The sequence below is a fragment of the Dermacentor albipictus genome, chromosome 4 (assembly GCF_038994185.2).
Source record: "Dermacentor albipictus isolate Rhodes 1998 colony chromosome 4, USDA_Dalb.pri_finalv2, whole genome shotgun sequence".
NCBI lineage: Eukaryota > Metazoa > Arthropoda > Arachnida > Ixodida > Ixodidae > Dermacentor > Dermacentor albipictus.
Window position 1 is genome coordinate 127365928 of NC_091824.1, and position 22384 is coordinate 127388311.

At 45.3% G+C, this 22384-nt stretch overlaps 1 protein-coding gene across 7 annotated transcripts in view; it reads left to right on the top strand.

Moving 5' to 3' along the window:
• Positions 1–10138: 10138 nt before the first annotated feature.
• The window catches only part of LOC135899594 (uncharacterized), a 226049-nt gene continuing 213803 nt past the window's right edge, over positions 10139–22384 (top strand). For all 7 annotated transcript variants that reach the window (XM_070537565.1, XM_070537564.1, XM_070537566.1 and 4 more), the window contains exon 1: positions 10139–10452. In XM_070537565.1, the coding sequence (XP_070393666.1) occupies positions 10360–10452 (93 nt within the window). In that variant the 5' untranslated portion in view covers positions 10139–10359. The remainder of the gene's footprint in view (positions 10453–22384) is intronic.

Consider the following 22384-nt stretch of genomic DNA (forward strand, 5'->3'; position numbering starts at 1 on the left):
ATGTCGTCTCCGTTCCCATATTGCCTGGAGGGAAATGTACGACTTGCAAATGTCCCGTGTGACTTCATCGAGCGCAAGAACTTGCCAGCCTTTTTCTGCTCATTTGAGCAGAAACTTTGCGACTAATGCACCTCTATCGCGTCGAAATTTTCTAGCATAGTATGGGCCTTCGACAATTACGTTCACGTCCCGTTCGTCCATAATGTAAGCAAATATATGTGCTTGCTTGTGACGTACCAGCCGACAGAACTTAGTTCAGTTTTTCAAGGCTGAAACAGGTGCAGGGGCTCTTCATCGCGAGAATACTAAAGGAGCCTGTCACGCGTATACAGTTTAGGCTTTGCTATCTGAGCGATAACTTCCGGATCGGACATTAGTGCTGACTTTTCTGCAGTTTAGTTTTTTTTTCCTGTTTGAAAGGAAAGAAAGTGCTGCGTGCAGATATTCCCGCGAAATAACCATTAGGGTGGGCTAACCTTCTCATCCCGAATACTTATTTATATAAGTATTCGTTGCAGCGGAAACACGAGCCTGCTGAGCCGAAGGCTCCTGTGGTACTGCATTTAGCAAACCCATCGACTGATGGCGTGCATAGCTGGCATTCGAGACAGTTGTGATGCTATTTATCTGGACGTAGACATGTAGATTCGCATTAAGCACATCTTTCGTCCACGGGATGAAAACGTCGATAAAGCTGTGTTGGCGACAAAGCTCTGTGGTTATCATATAGGAGTAGTTTGCGCCGTGTCACAAAGTTTTGAGGGAGTTCGAGCAGTATAATCCCTGAGCTCCATTTTCCGCATGAGGCATCAGCGAGCAAGAACACCCTACAAAGCTCAAAAAAAAAATTGTTGAAATGCTTATATAAGAAAATTACACGACTGTAAACCGCACGATGTTTTGTGTATTTATTATTTTTTTTCTTTTTTGTGCAGCATTTGACAACTCATGTCACGCTCGGCAATTCCTTGGTGCTCTTGCTGAATATGGGACCGAAAACATACTTTCAAGCAGAGATTCTTCAGCGCCTGTTGATTGCAACTTATTATTCGAATATGTACCATATAACTTTAGCACCGAACGTCAGGTCTCCTAATTTTATCAGTGTAACGCATGTTTTGAATCAGCACTGCATTTTCATTGCACCCTTGTCTGCTCATCATTGTATCGCTTGCGTGTAGTGTTTTCTTTGTGCGTGTGGTGTTTTTATTACACCTGTGCACGCACTTCACCACTCGCTGTCCGTACATACGTCCGTTGTAGCGCTGGCTTTTACGTGTCGAAAACAAAATACTGAGCATCACGCATCCCACGCGCACCACGCACACTACGCTTGAGTATACCGCACTTCTCTCAATTAACCTAATTTTTTTCCTAAAGCACTCCCTGCCACTATAGTTCTGAAGATATTTAAGCTGATTTCTGTCAAAATTCAATCGAGGTTTGGTTGGTTCTAAATTTATTATCTCATTGGTAGCAGCAATTCAGTTAAGATACCGCGCATTCATTAAAAGCTGTTTTATTTTCACTGATAAACCTCTCTACAAGGGTCTTCCAAAAGAATAAAGAAAACGCTAAAGTTATAATACCAAACTCTAGTTATAACCCCACAAGACAAGTCAGCTGACAACGACATACACCTCCGTTGTGCTTCCAAGCCAGGAGTAAACGTGCACGGAACAACCTCGTACGTGTAGTTCATACTAAGTGTGTCACCCAGTAACTCGAACAACCGGAAGTACCAGGTAAGAGAAGCTGCACGCTTTAATAGCTCTAAGTTTGTTTTTTCTTACACAGATGAGAATATGTCGTGGCTGTCAATGCCAGCAGACTCGAACTACCGGTCACAGTAGACAGGCTAAACTCACTGCGACATGGTTAGACACGCTCTAGTGCATAATTTTTCTTGTTTGTTGTGTACAGAAAACTATACGAGTTATATGTTTACGTAAATCAGCATTTGGTAAAAGCGCAATTCTATTCCATTTCGACTGTGGAAAACTGACCAAAAAGGTACAAAAGAAAGCACTGCGCAATTCCTGTGACAGTGGCTGGAAACGCCAAAGTGGTCTCTGGAAATATTATAAAGAAGTTAAATATCACTTCGCATAATCACAAAATATATCTAGCTACAGTTACTTCGTTGAGTTTGATAAGGTTTCGATACATCTGCAGTACCACATGCAACACAAGTTTTATCAGAAACCATGAAGACAGCGTTGTGTCTGTACCCCTTTAGACATTATACCTCGCTAGTGTCATCCTGCGTAAAGCCATATCGCAAGTCAGTATGCCGAGACAGATGATGTAGGAAGCGCCCAGTGTCCTCATCTACCGACTCTCTCGAATGACAATGACAATGTTCGGCTAGCAGAAATTTACTGCTTCACTTTCACTCTACGTCGACATGATTACAATGTGGGTGCTTATCGTTTAAAAGCTCCAGTGTGAGCTGTGGGAGACGCCGTACTGGAGATGTGCGGCTTGGCTTAGACTACCTGGGGCTCTTTGAAAAGCCTGAGTCGAAATTCAGGGATATTTTTTCTCCAACTACATTCAGAATCCAAGCTTCCCAGCTGGTCATGGCACCAGCAACCTCATTCTCATGGGAAGAACGCCGCTGCCCCCGATCCGTCATGATGAGTCTTTACCACGTCATGTTTGCACTTTTGATCAAAAAATGGCACCAAAAATTGTTTTGCTTCTACTCTTTGACCATGAATGTCGCCAAGCGAAACAGCGTCCGACGTAGAGGCTTTCTTGAATTTTTACTGCTGAGTGGAGTGTTACGGTATTTTCAACGTTCACAGCTCTTGAGGGGACACGCATGGACATCCAATCGAAAAAAGAAACGTTGTGGTGGTGTAGAGTGCATCTGTAATAATTATAATCTCAATTGTTTGCAAATAAACCAGCGCGCATCAAACTCAGGGAGAGCCGCACAAAAGGAAACAAGCTTGACCTGTGCTTGTCAGCAAAGCGTTTAAAGCTGCTCCCTATTCAGCTGTTCAGTTAAAGCTTTTATGAAATCGGCTTTCTGTCCAGCTTTCCCACATTGAAAATGGCTCGCATCTAGCAGGGGCAACTGAGCGGTATGCCGTACGTAGTTCTCAGACTTGCGTCTATCCCTAATTTTGAGTCTGAATGCTTTTTCGTTGAGATACAACTTCATACTGTTGAGTAGCGCATAGCAGAGCGGACGCCTGCCCCGGTGCCATTTTATTCATATATAGTCGGATGCAGTTTAAAGGCTGCATGGTTATTTGGTACATTATTGTAAAGGTGGTAGCAACAGATGGCACCAGGTGGCGTGAAATTTCGCTAATATTCATAATGTCCTATGTTTCAGCGTCCCCTAAAACGGCTTGAATATTATAACTTTATCAATACAACTGCCTATATTTATTTCTTCTCGCTGTCTTTATCGTTACTTATAATATTCCTTTAGTTCAGTACATTTATTACCAGGAGAAATAGGAGCCTCGACATATAGTATGGACTCTCCTGGGCCATTAACAATATTGTTCAGACACAAGATCCCGTAATTGGTCTGTTGAGTGCACATGGGCCCTTACATTTTTAACAGAGGCTGCTAAATTGTTTCCGTCTTTTGCGATGGTTCACAAAATGACAGTTACCTATGAGGCAGCAGCCATGGTAGTAAAAAAAGCATTTTAAAAAATGCATTAACCCTACCTGCTGTTTTAGCAGTCCAGAATTGACGCTATGTATCCGTCAAAGGAGAAGCCGAACTTGGTGCTAAATTACAACTGGCCAGTGGATAAAGCAACTGCAAAAACGTTACCTATTTCCCGGGTATTCGAATTTACGAGAACATATATCACAAGAATACCTTTCACTGAACAGTTGACGTAGTTGTCGCGTATGCTTTTCCTTTGTAGAGGTAAAGGAAGGCTGGATGGAGACTTATTTCGACTTCTTCTTGAGCATTGCGGTAACCCTTAACAAAACCCTTAAGTTGCACTTTTAAATAAAGCAGGATCAGAGCTTCCGAATTATGATACATTACATTTCGTGACACAACCCTGTCAACGTGTAAAACTCGCTTGTAATCAGGATAGTATGTCATTAGCTGTAGGAGCTCTGTAGAGGAACTGCAAAAACTGCTTGCAAGAAAAACGATGATTTATTGTGAAGACTGAGTCTCGACGCAGTGTTCCATAACTTGTCCTGCAGCCCAATGTACGATGACCATTACTTACTTTCCCGGCCCAAATTGTTGGAAGTCAGTAAGAATGTACGGAAGTCATTTCCTGTAAGCAGTTATGAGAGATAAAGGAGGCGCAGATTAGTGTTATATTTTTCAAACCAGAAGCATTCCAGCACTTTCTTTTTTCTTTAGCCACGTATATCGTTTCTCACATTGATTTATTTCTGTCATTTTGTGCACAAGATGACGGGTCTTCTAAGCAAAACGATTTTCTTCCATCTCGCACCAAGTTCACTTTTTTTAGGTTTTATGCAGCATGTAGTTCATTCAATGCTGTTTCAAGCAGTAGTCAGTGTGACCACGCCTGCTCCATTCTGCTCTGCTGCTCAGCATACTAGTGTGAATAACAAATGCTGCGCGTAGTGTGACTATGTTGTAAAATGCGGTTAGTATGCACAACTTTTACCAATCACATGTCGCTTGTTTTTTCGGTGTCAAATGTATTTTGCTCCGCAGGAGTATTGCCCATTCAAATAACACCACACCTCTTTTGCTTTTTTCCAAACGCGTTCACTTGCAACTTGAAGCCTGATATAGAATGAAAACAAGCACACTTGCATTTTATTTAGTCAACGAATATAATTACCAAATTATGAGAAAAAACTCAATCAGGTCAAGGCCAACTTATAGCTCAATACACCACGAAGAATGCGAGAAGACGCATCGAACACACTGTCGAGCACACTGATGCAATAGCGCTGGCGTGTACTAATTGGTAATTAAGGCTAAGTCTGCGAAGCTTTCCCTGCCCCTTCATTCGTGCCCTGCCCCCCCTTTATTTTCAGGCTTCTGGATGCTATCTTCCACCATGATTCACACGCTTAGGTACTTCTAATACAATCGGTCCCAAACAAGCGTATATTGAGCTCAGAAGCGAGCTCGAGCACAAACAAAGTAGGTCCGAAGCGTCTTCTTAGTGCAGTAGAGGCAGCGGCTCGAAAGAGGCATCGAGAGGAGAAGGAACGTTTTCAGTACGCTGCGAAGCATATTTAATACGCCGTCGGCACGCTGGAGTGCTGGCGAGGTTAACAGTGCTCGCGTTCCCGCGTTGCGGTGGGAACGCGAGCGCAAAGTGCACGCTGGCCCGTAAGCACGAAGTGGAGCAGCGTCGTGTGCCGGCGATGATCCCCGAACAGAGCGGTGAATCTCTATCGCCATCGCTATATTTTCGCTCGAACAGGCGAGGCGTAGCAGCGTCGATGCACAGCGGAGAATTGCGTGAAATGAGTGCGCATTCACATGTAAACGCGAAGCCGGCCGGCGTCGACACGCATTCATCAAACGGCAGCTAAACCGGACCGTACTTTTAACTGGTGCAAACAAAGTACGCCTCCTGCCAACACTTCATGCAGTAGAACTCCGTTTTGGTATGCCGCGTGGGCGATAGACTGATTTCTGTCGGGTGCGTCTGCGGTGCTGGAGCGCCACACGTTTACGTTCATCCGGGGGGGGGGGGGGGGGGGAGGGGTATTCTGTAAGAGTCCACATAGCGGGGTTGGGCTGCACTGCGCGTCCGCAGCGACCACGCGCCACAGCCAATCAGCGCACCAGCAGCAAACGAAGTGGACATGTCCACTAGGTGGAATCTTACAGAATACCTCCTCAGGTTGATTTCTCGTGAAACAGGGCCGAAGTTCGTCGCGTAGGCTATACTTGCAAACTGTCGTTGAACAAGTACAGCGTCCCTTCCAAACATCAAACGAAAGGTTCGCATAAACAGAAATTTCACAGCAAGTGGGATCCGTATAACTTTTATATCGTGTTTTTTTCCCGCATTCCCTATATAAGCAGCGTTACGTACAAAAAAAGTGAAGTTTAGTTTACATAAGAAAGGAGAAAAAGCATCACTAAAATAAACCTCAGCGAATGAATTCAAAGTCAGCGCAAGGAGTCGTGACACTGCTGGGTCAGCAGCGCTCTATCAAATATTCGCGAAGGATGCAATAAACCAGAACACGCAGCTTCTTTTAAGAGTTCAATGAATCGACGGTTCAGCGTGTGTATGCGAAAGACACCGTCCTTCGCCCGAGCGATGAGAATATTGAACCTGCAAGAGCTGCCTGTGGGCATCGCTATTTGTCGAGGACTTTATTTCCTCACGTAGAGCTCTTATTCCAAACTGTGCTTGAATACATCGTTATGTGAAACAATTCTGTGAATTCAATCGAAAACGTTTTGTCCCTTGAAGGACGGCTTTGTTCATAATTAAGGCTTTTTTCTTATTGTTCCTTTTGTCGCTGAATACCTCGCAGTGATTCCGATGTGACACTTGTTATCTTTAGAAATTCACTGTGTGTTTTATTCCGAGATTACGGCTCCTAGCACAGATCACCAGTTACAATGCTCACACAACTCAGTGCTGCCCGTCATCCAAACGTGCCATGCGAAAAGCCCGTTTAACTACTTTCCTTTGTGCAAAACAAAACAAGTACATCTCACTCTTTGTCCTGCTCCGAAAATTGACAACTTTATTTTGTAAATCCCGCTTTCGTGCATCACTAAGCTCCTGCAATCAAAGAGACAGATGTATTCAGAAAAATATCTGTATATGACGTCGTCTTTCTCCCTAAATGTGTAAAAAAAGAAGAAATTCGTCCACAAGTGCAGCCAGGTAGCCAAGTTAGCGGGTATGAAAAATAAAAAAAAGATAATTGAAATACACAGCGTATACAAATAACCACAAATAAAAGACAATACAATGACCGAGCACTAGTAGGGCCGTTAGGAAGAATATAATTATCAAAATTATTATTAGACTACAACATTAGCGTGAGTATGTACAGGTAATGTCAAAACGTAGTAGATAAAATTTTACACATTAACAGCCGTTCAGAGAGAATTTATCACTTCATTGTCTACGCGAAAGTTTAAAATAATCTCGAAGAACAAGAACTCTTTTATTTGGGTACGACCAGGCTCGAATCACTGTCTGCACAAAGAAGGTGCGTCTGCTTGCGGGCCTTCAAAGAGACAATTTTCGCAGTTTGTTGCTAGATGTACACAATCTCTTGCCTCTATGTAAGAGGCAGAAAACTGTACGCAGTGAGTTGTAGGTGTGATTACTTTATCTAACCATAATGCACGTTTTCTACAACTAACATTATAAATATTCTTTTTTTATCTCCAACTCGCTTTTCTACGTGCGATGAGTAGGACGCGCAAGTGCACGTTGAAGCAGCGCCTTGTTTAGCCAATGTAGCATCGCACCGATGTCATAGGTATCCTATATTGTAGGCTGTTTTGAAAGGGGATTGGCAACGTTTATTGAGGACAGCTGGCTCCTGAAAAACACGGTGGTGGCACCTGGCTATCGGGCGTTAAAGGTAGCACACAAACTTCTTTCTTTTTGTCCTTTCCTGCCTCTTCCTTTTCACTCTGCCAAGTACTGCAGGTGGCAAAATACTATTCCCCGCCTCCAGGAAACAATTATTTAAGTGTTTTATGCAACAACCTTTCTTCACACCTAAGAACTTTTTCGAACCGCTTGGCATGGATCACCAATGCCGTAAGTTTCGAGACAAAAAATTGTAGATCGGTGCAATTGTTAGGTTTCCTACGAAGTGCAAATGTCATGGCCATTGACGTTTCTTGAGCAACCTTTTACGTAATATGTGATTGGTAACTTAAACAGTAAATAATGAAATCTCCTTAGATACATGTATTGCCGATGATTTCACAACTCCTGAAGTCTGTCTCCGCAACAAATGTTCATTAAAAAGTTGGTTTTTTCTCGAGTCCATTATTTCTGTTATATTTGCTGAAATAGACCGTACATTACTAATTCGTAGTGGCATTCCGCTGGCTCAGCTTCGTTTTTTTTTAATTATCGTCACTTTGCATACTGTACACTAGTTCCAAGATCTCAAAAAAGGCAAGCCGCTAGTTTGTGCAGAGTGCGGTCTGTGCTAGGCAAATATAACAAGCAAGTACCTATCACCAGCGGAAAGAATATGTCTCTAAAAAGAAGCTTGTCAGTGACGCGTAGCTTTCGGAAACGAATGCCGCTTCCATTTGAGATCGTTTGACGCAGTAACGAGTTTCTGCACTCGCAGAAATATCGTAATGCGAGGGAACTTGGAGAACTAAGTTATTCAAACAAACTATAACGATACCAGGAAAATAGTAAATATACGACGCGTCATCATCGTGGGTAGTTGCACAACCAGGCACCATCCTCATCTGTGGAAGAGAGTAAATGTGTACAGACATTACTTGTACCTTCCTGCACTGCCAAGGAGCAAAACGAAACGGCAGCACGTAATTATCATTGCCACTACAATAAACAGAAGCAAAGGTGAGTGATGAAACACCGTGACGAAATGGGAAACTCGCCTCAGTGATGTGTGTATAAGCCATTGCACTGTATGGTAAAAAAAAGAGCTGATTGACTGCATAGCAATGTGCTTCAGCGTGCAGATTGGCTAGCGTCTGTTTTTCTTGTCTCCACAGGGCGCAAACACTGATTCGTTAATCTCGGTACCGTTACGAAGTGCGCAATAAAGTGAATCACTCATACATGCATAATGATCCCACCAGTGAAAATGCGGTCCAGTGCACGCTTTAATGTCATGTATTTCTAAACATGTAGCTGGAATAAAACTGAAACAGTCATTACATTCCACATATTTGCATCATTAGCATGCGTTGACGACCCCTTGAGTGTGAATCGGACTGACGCAAGAAATTAATATTGTAAAGTTAGCTTTGGTAGCTGAACCACTTAGTTATGCGTACGCAAACATATGTTCGAATGTGCGATACGTATCATAACATTGAAAAGTAGTTCCGTCGAATATTTCTAGAATTGGCGATTAGCTTCACGCGTAGCATGCATTCGCGCATGCTGGATTGGAAGGTCGAGCGATGCGCAAGACGCCACCCATACAATCAAAGCTGTCGCTCATTTCCCTGGCGTACTTTTCGGCAACGTTGTCGTGCATTCACCGCACAAATTCATGATGTGGTACAGCGAACTGGACTTTCGGGTTAACTATTTTTCCTTTCTACTTTCTTTCGTCTCTTGTTTTGTAACTACCATTTTCGAAATATACGTCGGCAAAATCTAGTATCAGCATTCTGCACCATCTTCTGAAAATACCTTTTAATTAACGCAGCATTGAGCACACAGCTACAGTTTGCGTTAGAGCGCCATCTTGTGAATGCGAGGGTCTCCGCGTGCTGTACTTATCACGGTGAAGCGCTCGTCTACTAATCTGCTGATCTGTTCACACAGGAGCACAGGGAAAAAATTAAGTTCTGGTGTTTCTTTTTTTGTACCAAGACGTTGATATGATTATGAGGGACTCGGTAGTGGGGCACTAGCAAGTAATTTCGACCACCTTGGGTTCTCAACGTGCACCTAATGCATGGTACACACGCATTCTTGCATTTCGCTCTCATCAAGATGTGGCAATCTAACCTTTCGTCACCGGACTTGGCAACACGATGGAGCGCAGGATGCCAGACTATGCCTTTTTGCGAGCCTTTTAAGGTAACATTATTGCGAGAAGCCTCATTACAAAATATTATATTGACACGTGTACTTATCTTTATCGGGCGACCACGTTTCGCCGCCTAAGAAATGTTATCGCACAGCGATTGACACGTGTACTTATCTTTATCGGGCGACCACGTTTCGCCGCCTAAGAAATGTTATCGCACAGCGCGGGACGAGCCTGCATGTATCCGAAGTTTCTGGGAAGTTATCGATGCTTCTATGCGCTGTCTGTTGTCGCCGAACCTTGTGTTATCTGATTTCATCGCCTGACGCGAATGGTGTAGAACTTTGTGGAAGGCACGCGGGTCCCAACGATTAGGCTGGAACATTCGACGGCTGCTGTATAAATGCCGACGCGCTTGACCCGCTGATCAGATTTTTGAAGCTCACCGACTGTGGTCGCCGCTGTCGCCGTTCTTTGAGTGTAGCCTCTTTTTGAGGCCACAAGTTCGCCCAATAAAACGCTAGTTTCGTCTTTCCCAGTTTGGCTGCTTTCTTTACCGTCACTACCACGTGACAACATGTAGAGGCGCGACTATTGCCTGCCGAGCCGGTGAGAAGAAGGCTCACGGCAGCTGCATCACTCGGGATTCACCGCACCATGGCTGGCGGGCCTAAATAAGCCGTGGCCATGGCAGCCGCCTCTTTGCACCGACTCCGACAAATTGGTGGCCCGGACGACAGAGCCCAGCCATGCCAGCGTCAGCGCACCGACTCTACCAGGGTGAGAGTGACGTGACCTCATGTGGCCCTGCAGAGGTGCCGCACTTGTAGGATGTCCGGTAATTCTACTTCGGCATGTCGGACATATGGTTTATCCAGTTGGACAGGCACGTCCGTCGCAAAAAGGTTCCAAGCTCCGGCTGCGTTCCAGGTTCGGCAGCTACCCCCGTCCCTGACTTTAGCCCGACTTCTACGTGCACTTGCGGGCAGCCGTCCTTGCTCACTGCGCCACCTCAAGCGCTCAGTCACAAGAGCTCTCGCCATTTGAACCATCGCGTCAATTCGCGCCTTGTCGTCCCACATAGCCTGCGTCCACCCGTGTAGATTGTCAACACGCGCTTGCCCCAGCATCAAACCTCCACTCGAGCCTGCAGCCTCCTCCCGAGCTGAAAGGTAGCTGCGTGACGATTCTTCCCAGGCAATTGACTGAGCCAAACGCAATCACTTTCGGCTATTCTACGGCCCGCCGCTCTCCTTCCTTGGACGTTCCCGCATGCTGTCCGCCTTCCATTCGGGGGCACCTCATGCTATGTTCAGACTACGTTCGTAAGGTGCCGATTTTTCGTAACATACGTAAGCGGAAGCGCAACAAGCGTATGCGTCTAGTTCAGACTGCGAACGTAAAGGTACCAACGTGCGCAATTCTCCCAAAAATCGTGGGTGAGAGTGTTAAAGGGTCGGCAACATTTACGACTGTTATGTTACGACCGTTGCGACACAGCCAATGACCGATAAGCTTTCGGCTTTCAACAACCGGTGACGACACTTCCGTCCTCCCGTCTGCAGACAGCTCCGGGCGCGGGAAGTGCCATTCCGCCATTCCGTGCGCACGATTGGCTGTGTTCGTGAAAAGTTTTGCAGTGCGCCTTGCGAGACTGTTTTCAGTTCATCTGGTTTATCCGTCGAGGAAATCGATGGCCGCAGATGCGTGCTCCGAACTTCGATGAGTGGTCTCATTAGGTTTTCAAGGAAGCGGAACTGCTGGGGCGACATGCGCATGATGTTATGAAACATCGCAGCGTCACCAACTCGGAGCTTGGCGAAAAGGTCGTGAAAATCGCCGTCCACGGCCCTGTCAAGAAATACTTGCCGCACCCAAACCCTTCTGCGTCGCCTTCGTCGTCTTTGGGTGATTGAATACATGACTATAAGTTTGTTTTGAGCGTGAATTTCTTCGATCTCGCCCAGCGCTCGCATGTTGGCAGGAGCCATATTGGACCGCTGGTGACGTCGATTCTGAAGCTCCAAATATGATTTGCCTGTTGTAGAAGCCGTAATTTAAGCAGCAGTAAATGTGAACAAAGGTGCCCGCTTAACTGCCGTAACGTTTTTTACAGCCGTTACGTTCGATACGCCAAAAGAGCTGTTACGCGCGTTACGACCGTAGTGTGAACATAGCATCACGCATCGCCAATTCAGAGGCTCTCCCACTGGCTCCACTAGGCGCAAATTTCACTTTCGCAGGCACGGCGACGCCATAAGCACAGCCTTCGCGACACCTTCAGCGACCTCTTGATGCTATCGGCATTCGAGATTTCACCACATCCAGCAGCAGGCGAGCCTTCCGATGTTCTGTGCTCGTGCTTTCCGCCGATGCATGACCTACCAAAATTTTGCAAAAGCAGCTCCGCCACCTGGTTTCTTCAGCACTAGAATCACTACTACGTCATCAACATGCGTGACAGACACTTGCGCAATTTCCACGCAAGTTGCGAGATCGCAGATGGTCTCCTTTCAGAGCTTGGACTTGCACCAGGCCCGGGCGTTCACGAGAACCTGCGACAGGTCGCGATTTCGCAGTACGGCATCACTGTGGCTATATCTCACGCACAACCTACGCTGCCGTTGGTGCCTAGCACATCTCTCTCAGATCGCAAAACCTGACAATACGAACAACTGTCAATGATACTACCACTGCCACTACCAGCGCCACCGTTGCACGCCGTTAAACGACAACGTCTTTAACGTTGCTCCCCTCAACGCCCTGAACTCTCAGAACGCGCCTCGATCCGGCCAATACGCGCGCCTTTTGGGCACATTTCACTCGTGCCTTGCAAATACTCCGTCTCAATAGTTCCTTGCAGCGCTACGGAATCTGCAAAAATTCTTAGCCAATGGGAAGGCCGAGTGTACCTCGAGCGGTGCCCTTCCGCGCCGCGCAGTTTACTCAGCGTCTGCTTCTATCCTGTTGGTACAGTCTGTTTCACACTTAGGGGAAAACTCGGAGCGCATGCATTGGGCGCGTTAAGTTAAGGCGCTCGAGCGCGCTCTAGCCAGCAGAGCGCGCTCTTTTAAGCTTAACGGCTAAAAAGCGACTTCCGGTGCGTGATTGCGGAGCGCGCTCTACGCGCACCATCCTGGAAACGGTGCGTGAGAGCGCGCACCTGCTTCGGCTTCCGGAAAAATGACGTCTTTCCTACTCTTTCCACCAATGCAAGTCCGTTCTCCTTGCCCACTCATTCCTCTCGCCGCCGCGCTGCCGGCCGTCTGAAGCTGCTGTTAGGCGAGATCGGCAACGTGTTGGCGCGCATTGAGCTTGCATCGCATCGTAAGCTGCTGCTGCTGCCTCCGTCGCCGCGCGTCAAGTTCTTCTACCTCTTCATCGTCTAAACAAGGGCTGCAGAAGTACGGTTGGCGGGGCCATTTTCGAGAAGCGCGCGAAGTGCAATAGCGGATGCGGAAGCAACATAACATTTGCCAGACGGCACGTTCGTGCACCCGAAAACAGTCGGCGAAAATGGCCGTTAAGTTAAGCTCCGAAGGCGTCGCACTCGAGCGCACTCGAGCGTGCTCCTTTGGAGTTCGGAGCGCGCTAACTTAACGCGCCCATTGCATCGGCGATGCGGCGAGCGCTGGAGTCAGGCGGTGGAAGCAGTTCGCGCAGGCGCCGACGCTCTAGGGGCCGAGTCTGCGTGATCTGCGTCGTCTGCTACGGCGGCGCGCGCTGACCCCATTGTCGGGAAGATTGCTACGGTCAGAGGCAGTGCGCGTATTCCATTGTTATTGCGCGAACTGAGTCGATATCCCTTATTAAGCGTTGTGCGACGCCAAACTCTGAGATTTCATTGGCCACGTTCGAGTTCTACAAACTTCTTTTGACGGCATGCTTCTTTCGTTCTTTCGAAAGGCCGGGGTACTTAGTGCGTGCACGTATATTTCTTCGCTGTGTGTGTTACCGTAACACGCAGCGACAAAAAAGGGACACCGAACTTTGCGCGCAAAGTGCTCGGTCTTTATTTGACGCCAAAGGAAAACAAAACACTCAATATAATGACTATGCGAGTTGAACACGAAGAAACAAACGAATAAGAATAAAAGAATGCTTTAGGTTAAGGCATTGAGCTGAAAGTGTTTCTTCTCGACACTGGTTCATTACACAAGACATGCTCTGCCAGCTGACGAGGAAATGCACGCGTCACGCTCCGAACATCACTTAGTATCTCATGTCGCTAGTGGCAGCGATGACAGCGCTCATTCTGGAGGGCAATGAGTTGCAAATTGAGTGGCTAAGTCATGTGTTCATTCGCAGCACGTCCAACTCGCGGGCAATGGTCGACATTGGGGTGATTTGGCGCTGTCTAAGCTTCTGAAGATAAAAAAGTAAATGACCTTGAAAAGTCAATGCAGCGTCATCTCCTTCCTTCGCTCATTGGTGATCGAAGAACGGTGCGGCTCTCTACAGATACAGGAAGGTTTATAGGATTCAAGATTGATCTGAATAAAGCTTGCGCTTGTCCGTCTTATTTCAGTCCAGCTTTTTCATCTAACCAGAACGGTGCTAAATAGTTAGCCTTGTTCACATGGCCCGTGTACCGGAGAAAGTCACTTTACGTCAAAATCCGTTTGGGTGTCAGCAGCAGCCATGGAAAGTCGAGGTTTCACAGAACAATGGGGCCCTGAGGATAGACGGAACCACAGAAGTCCCTATCATCAGCAAATATAACCGTCCAGTTACAATATCTTGCTATCGAAAACAACGGGTGAGAAGGCCCTGCTATTCAGAGAAACATAAGTCTGATGGCTGTCACAATGTATGCTACTTGTAGCATTCTACTGTCTGCAGTTACCAAGCAGTTAAAATAATGACACGAACTTACGGCGTGCATTGAGCCGATGCCTCTTCTTTGCCCTATCATTGTCACCGCAAAATTTAGATTCACAATAGTATGCTTACAACCGTAACATGCTCCGAAATGTTGACTACGGCCTAGCGACATCACGTTCGCAATAACTCGCTTATTTGCTTAGTTCCAAACTGCAACATTTTCTACACGCATGACGCGTGCAGAAAAATGCATCCTATTACTTTCGCAAATATTCACTGTAGCTTATGTCCACAACGAGCTTTAATGTTGTTATAAATATTATCTGCAGCTTTATTATCGTCACTTCAAGTATTCTTTCTAGCAGCTGTCGATTCTGCTACCTCTCAACGTTCTACCTGTGCATAAAAACGCGATTTAGATCCTTGCTTTTACGGTACGCCGTTTGCTGCTGAAACCTGGTGACTTATTTTTCTTAGAGCAGGCGACGAGCACGAGGTTACAGAAAAGTAGTGGCATGTTTTCACCCTCCCAATATGCATGGCTGCGTGATAATTAGGCAGATGTTTGTTGTTCGAAAGAGCTGGATTACGCAGAAGTCCAGGGTGTTTATTTGGGATCATTTAGCGCGCTTCATCCAAGAAAAACATCGAAATGACATAAACAGCTAGAGAGTTGTGGTTCTTCTATTTTTTTTTTCATGCTGAACTTAACCATACTTTTTTTTTCGTGGGTTCTGGCAGTCATGTTCCAAACTCACCTGTTAGCACCTGACCGAGTTAGGTAATATAATTCACTTTACAGCAGTTCGGGGGCTACAGCGCACGAATGATCACGAATATTTCTCTCGTTCTTCTACCCTGAACCACTCCGTGCGTTGGGGCAACTGGTTACTCCAGCAAAACTTCCTGAGAAATTTGAGAATGCTAAATTCCTGCTCACGTCAGCACGTCAAACGAAGTAAATTTCATATCTGAGTAATGAAACGTGCTCTTTGTTTTGTGTATGTACAGAATCAGTCTACGTAGTGCGCTCGAATAAATTGCAGGTTTATTTCTATTTCTTTTTTTTTTCTACGTGAGCAGGTTACCATGCGGCATATCAACACCCTTTATTTTAAATGAAAGCGTACAGGTGCTCCTCATGTTATACTGGTGGCTTATGAAAGTCTTCGATAAGCTAACGCTTGCTTGTTCAATGAGTACTTCTAAGCAGAGCCACAACCTTTGTTCCTAAGCATACATGCAAGTGCTGAACATCCACTAACTGTTGTGAATGTTCTATTCTGGTGTGAATCCTGCTGTGAATCCTGCTTACAAAAATATATCTTGCAAAAAAGATTTTGAGATTACGTTTCGGCAAACTGCGAATTAAGTTACACTTGCACGCCAATCACTCAGTTATTTCTTACACTACGGACAGGTCGGCTCCAGACTGCTTGGGTGGTACTGCCACATTGAGGCTATACAGAGCCACCATAGATTATCTGTACGTTTCTCATTTTTTTCGCCATTCTCAGAAAATCTACCACAGTCGTCACACTGATGTGACTGAAAGGAACTGAGATGTAATGTTACCTTCAACAAAGCATTGAGCACAAATCAGAGCAATCGACAACTGCGACAGGTCTTTTCTCAGGCTGAAATATTTGACTCCATCTTCCAAGCACATACACACACACAAAAAGAAAAAAAACAGCATCACTACAAATAAAAAAAGCATGTTAGTGAATAAATGCGTACTCTATTTCTAAAAGATAGCGTAGTTCGCTCCGGCCTAGTTCCTTTAGTTGGTGTTTAGTTAGTTTAACTTTACATGCCTTGGTGGCGTAGTGGATTCGGCGCTACGCTGCTAAGCATGAAAGCGTGGGATCAAATCCGGGCTGTGGCGGCAGCATTTCAACGGGGGTGAAATGTGAATACGCCCGTGTAGCATGCATTGGGTGCACGTCAAATGACCCCGACTGGTCAAAACTAACGCGGAGGCTCTCACTACGGCGTCCCGCATAATCACATCGTCATGCTGGCCCGTAAAACCCCGCTTTTGATTTAATTGAATTCAATTCAGTTAATTTAACTTTGCGCCTTTTGGTTAGAGCTACACGCGTTGGGAATTACTTGTGTGCGTGTCGTCGTACTTGGGACAGCATATTGCGTTGCACTTTTAAAGACATATGCGAAGCAATTCTTATGCTCTGTTACTCAGTAACACAATTATAATATATAATATCCTTTATTTCATGAAAATAGTACACATTCAAAAAACCGGTCAGCCCAAGCCATGGACGCTTGTCGGGCTGTACTCGGCAGTCAGCGACAAGTACTAAAAGAAATGAAATAAAGCATGGTTAGCAAGCCATAAACTGAAGCAATTTACAAAAAGCAAACTACAACGAAAAAGGAGGCTACAACACAAAAGCAAAGTAGCACAAACAAAACGTTAGCTACGAGCAGACGCAAGCTAGAAAAGATACAAAGTGAAACGGACAAGGATACACACCAATCTAGACCAAACGAGACTAATCGAAACTATAGGACGGGCTCTAGTGAATGACAACTAAACAGAAGAATAAAAAAATGGCTGTGGCTTAGGTAAGGTTAAGCCCAGGATGCGAAGCATACTAGCCTTTATTTTAGTTGTTGAACCACTGTTTAGCCTGGTGAACTGCTGTTGCTTGGCTATATTTGGTTCGGCTAGACGAAGAAACAACTCATGCATTACTGCTTCGCCTTCAAGAGTGGAACGCGACAGCGTTCCCGTCGACCCGCCAAGGGGTGTAAGACAATGGGCTACAGGGCAGCGACTACGCGCCCCGCATTGGACGCGGTGAGCGTCGAGCAAAGCAGCGTTCGGCCCGGCAACGAAATGTGCGCCTGAGCAAGAGACGCACGCCTTAGAAACAGCTCGTTTCTAAGGCAACACCGCATTCACTAGAGGCGCTTTTGTACCGCTATGAAGCATCGTACTCGTGGCTCAGTGGTAGCGTCTCCGTCCCACACTCCGGAGACCCTGGTTCGATTCCCACCCAGCCCGTCTTGCAAGAGTTGAGCCAAAGCCACTTCTCCTCTGTCGTGACGTCACGGTGTCACGTGGTTTCATGGCGACACCGCCGCGCCTGAGGAGCTGGGTTGAGCTCTTGTAATATGCTTCGCATAAAATTGTTACAGGCATTCACCTCTTCCTGCTGATGGCTGTAGTTTGTAATTAGTTTCAGTGTGTAGCGTAACGACGATAATTACCAGGCACATATCATGACAATGCTCACTCTAATAATTGCGCCAGCTTTTGTCCAAATAAATATAAAGGAAGGGTGTAGATTACATTGCGGGCGGAGAAACACGAATTGAAGAGAAGCTCGCCCCACAGGCCATTAAAATCACTGCATTCGTCACGTCCTATATTATGAGCAAGACAGCAGTTTGTGTCGAAATTCTCTTGCCAACTTGAGCAGCCGGCCTGCAGCTTTTTGGAACGGAACGCTATTAAGCCTTTTCACTCCCGTCATTTATCAAAAAACACTCCAGTGAGAGAGATACTATCGGCGAATCACCATTAGAAGGGAAAAAGTGCGAGCGAACCTCTTCCTGGAGTGAGGCCATTTCAGTTTTGCGCATATAAAAACAACAAACAAAAATAACAAAAACAAAATACGCCACGGCTTCAGTCATTCTCTCCTCGCACCAAAACACTGTTATCGCAAATTTCGCATGGCTTTGCGTGCTCTAACGACTTTATGAAGCGTATAAAAAATTCAAAATTAAAGCCCGTTCCGAACTCTAATGAACCTTTGATTTAGGAAAGTCCTGGTCATCTCGGCACTAGTCGACCACAAATTAATTCTTCTAGTCGCTTCGAATGAGGGAATCGTTATGTTTTTTTTTTTTTCAAGTGCAGTTTTCAGGTTTTGTGTCTTCCCACCATCTCGTGAAATTTTGACCAACCTAGAAGCCTCGCCATTTCGGAAGACTTAAAAGAAGCCACGTAATTTCACAAAACGTGGGAAGCATTGTTTGTGCCCCTCTAGGAGGCGAATAAGTGTGGCTATTGTTACATAATGACTCTGTTGCAACGGCCCTTAGCGCGGAGTTAAAAGCTTGAGAAAAACATCCATTGCCGATAACGGAACAAAGATTGCCGTGTTGCTACGGATGCGATCGACATATAGAAAAACCGCGGACTTTCAAAGGTGCTGCTTTTCTCAGTTCCGTACTTCCGAAAGCAGTTCTTTAGCACAAACTTTCCTTTCATTTTGGCTTCCAGATCGCTCTGGAAAGAGTGCTGAGAATGAGGCCATTCCGACTGAATCAATGCAAATATGAGCCCAATAAGCATACAGTGTGGCTTTCTGTGACGTTTGCTAGTTTATTTGCATAAGGGTTCTTTTTCGAGAAAACTAAGAAACAGCATTTCCACCTGCAGCCATGGGTGTATTCGAAATGCCTCCACATGGTATCTGGGAATGTTTCCCCGTGTTTACTACGTTGGAATGTGCAGCCGAGAAACCAGCGCACCGCACAACTGCTGTCAGTGGAAGAGAACGCATCTGGTGTCTTTCTTTTAGAATTGATAGAAAAATAAAACTAAACCAGCAATCTTTTCTTTTTGCGTCCCTCAGGCAAGCACCTGTCGTCCAACAGCCCGTGGCTTCTTTATGTGCGATTTGCAAGCTCCGAAGCAGGTAGGGGCTGCATGAGATGACAAAAGGCAGTCCGCGACTCAAATAATAAAGCGTGGAAAAAGAATATCAGTCAAAGCTTATCCCAAAACACGAGTGGCAAGATATTCATAGCGGGAATACTTTAGAAGAGCCAAAGCCGAATCCATAAGGAAAAATGTGTTCAAGTGGGTCGCTTTGTTGGAATATTGTAGGCTTATTGGAATAAAAAACAGCGAGGATGCTGTTTTTCCTGAACTGTCATATTGAATATTCAACTGCACAGCGCTTGGAGTGACCTTAGTCCTTCAGTGGCCATAAAAGTACGCGGCGCCACCGCCCGTTCTAGTCGACGTTTTTATATCGACTAGAACTTATGTGCAGGGTGAAGTTGCATAAATTTCCATTGCACGTGCTTCTATATTGCACGTGAATTATTTGGCACGACCGTCAGGGTACTGGTATACAATGGCGAAACAGCAAACATCGTTGCAAATGCCGTGAAAACGTCTCAATCACAAGATGTTGTTGATATTGAGAAATACATTGGCTCAGAAATATATGATGGGACATTCTAATAATTCGACCTGTCGGTTTACTTTTTGTCTATGTTATGTTAATAATAAATTGATACTTATAAAAACCATGAAACCTCCATGTTTTGTTGCGAGCACCCATGCGGCCTCAGAAAGGAAATAAGTGCTCTCCTAAAGAAGAAGCGTACGGAGCGCACTCTCGCCTCCCCACGAAAGAGTACAATCGCAAAGCGCGCATGGAATTGGAAAAAAAGGTACACGGAGATTGGCGCAATTGAAGCTCAGAGAAGTAAAGTTAAATATTTAAAGATCTTGCCGCTCGTCGAGGCATTCGCCTGTGGAGTGCTATAAACCTTAACGAAATTTGTATCCGATTGCCTTCCATTATCATTTTTATTGCAAAAGAAGACAGGGGTACACGGCAGGATTTCAATCTGAATTGAACTCGCGGCCCAGGGTCAATAACAGAGTTGCACAAAAGAGCACATAGGGCTTTTTAAATACTTTTCAAAAGAAAATAACAAGTATTAGATATTTGGCTCTTACTAAGCTTTGACAGGCTTCTATATTTAGATGCCCTTGACCGAAACTTAAAAACGGACACATCTATTATTCAGGAAGTTCTTTAAATCAATTCGTGTAGAGGCGGCGAATTCATTGCCATTTATCTTTCGAGATCAAAGCATGACGCAGAGGCTGTTGTTTGTTCCAACTTTCATGACGCAGAATCCAAGTTAACGCCAGATGGTAGACAAACCATGAGTGGTAGCATTATTTTCTGCAATAACCAACCCTTACCCAACTAATGTAAACAGTCGATTCCTTTCAAAATTTCAAACTGTAAGCGTGAGAGTGATCAATGTACAGGGCACAAAATAATGGCCCGTAACTTACTACGCCCTGTCTTTCTACGGTGGGAAAAGAAGCCATCGCCGGAAAGCCCCAAATTTTCTCTCCTTGGTTCCTTTTTCCGCCGTTGGCTGAAATGTGCTGTTGCAAGTTGGAATTCTCCCAACAGGCAGAACCACTTGGTAGGAAAGCTTCAAGGCTCCGCGAAGTTTTCGCTGCCTCATTTGCATCGGTTAATTTGGTTATGCGGAAAGTACCTGCCTACTCAGTAACGCAAAAGGCCGACATAACTTTTTAGCTGACTTCGCCAGTGCCCGAAACTACTTTTCTGCGCCGTTTTTCGTTCAACAAGATATGACTCAATAAGCATCGCCATACTCACTTATGTTTTCTCCCTAATCTCCAGCGTGGTGCTCGAATGAATATGTGCCTATAGTTTGATGAAATGTAAATAGTTACCGATTGTCATTCAGCCTCAGCAAAAGGCCAATAACAAGTGTAACCGTCAGCTGCAAAAAGTCATGAACCCTTCCACTCTGTGAAAGTGATTGACCAGCGAAGCTGTTGAGCACACGACACGGAGGTTACACATACTTTTGAACAAAGGTACGAACTAATTTATTGTCTTGATGGGTGGTCATCGTGACGTAAGGTACGCACACTCATTTATTGTCTTGAGGCATGGTAATTGTTTCACTCGTAACTGCAATCACATTCTTTGATAATGACAAATCCATGCACGTACGCCGCTGGATAGTCGGTCGGGCCGGATCAGTGTGGCATCGCAAGGGACATTTCTGCAACGTGGAACGCGTACACCGCTCCCTTTTCCGACAACGACAACAGGGTCAGTGTCACAACAGCTAAATCAGGCAAAGTGAGTAGCCATGAACTTTACGGGACCATGAGTCATTGCACTTTCTTGCTTGCTTACGGGGATATGAGCCTTTGATTCTCACAGTTTTTGACATGCTGTTTTATATGTTGTATGCGTTATTAGAAATAACTTCAGCACTGTTCGCTTCATTTTGCTCAGTACTTGCAGAATTTGCCTTATGGGCACGACGAAATACACTGTATGAACGGGAGTATGAATGCTTACGGGGGTAAAGCCATTGATGATGATAGTTTTTGTTCACAGAGAACGAAAAGGCATGGAACTTTAGTCACATGCAGCTTGGCTGTCAAAAGAATATTTAGCACACGCGAAGTATTGGCTAGAAAGTAAAGGCCTCTGTTCACCTTGCTAAACGTGTTGTGTACAGTTCACAGCGCGTGATTTATCGCACTATAAGTTTTCCCCCGGAAACATGAGAACGCGTCATGATGAAGTTGCACAATAGAGGGGACACAATGATGAGTGGAGGTTTCCGGGAGTAAAGAATTCAAAACTGCATGGCTGCCCGTGAAATAACAAAACCAATGTTTGACATTCTGTATCAAGCTTATTTCTTAGCGATGGCGCTGCCAACCACATTCACTGGCATTTCTCGCGATCTTTCCTTCCCCTTTAGGGTCCAAGGAATAAATTCTGCGCCCGTTGTATACTTACGATCTGACTTTGCTTTCTATATCACTATATCATATTTCAAACAATGCCATCTACACATACTAAAATTAATTACACCGGCAGGCATCAATCATAAGGAAACAAGCCATTTGTGTTCATGCTTTTGAAACGAGCGGTATATTTTTCAGACGTTCTCTTTCATTTCCCACCACCATTATTTAGTTTCCCAACGTCATTACAGTTACACAATGTGTGCCAAGAAAAAGTAAGTGCAATCTAGGCTGGCATAAAATTCAGTGAGGTAAAGAAATTATGAAATTTACACGCGCGAGTTGAAATCA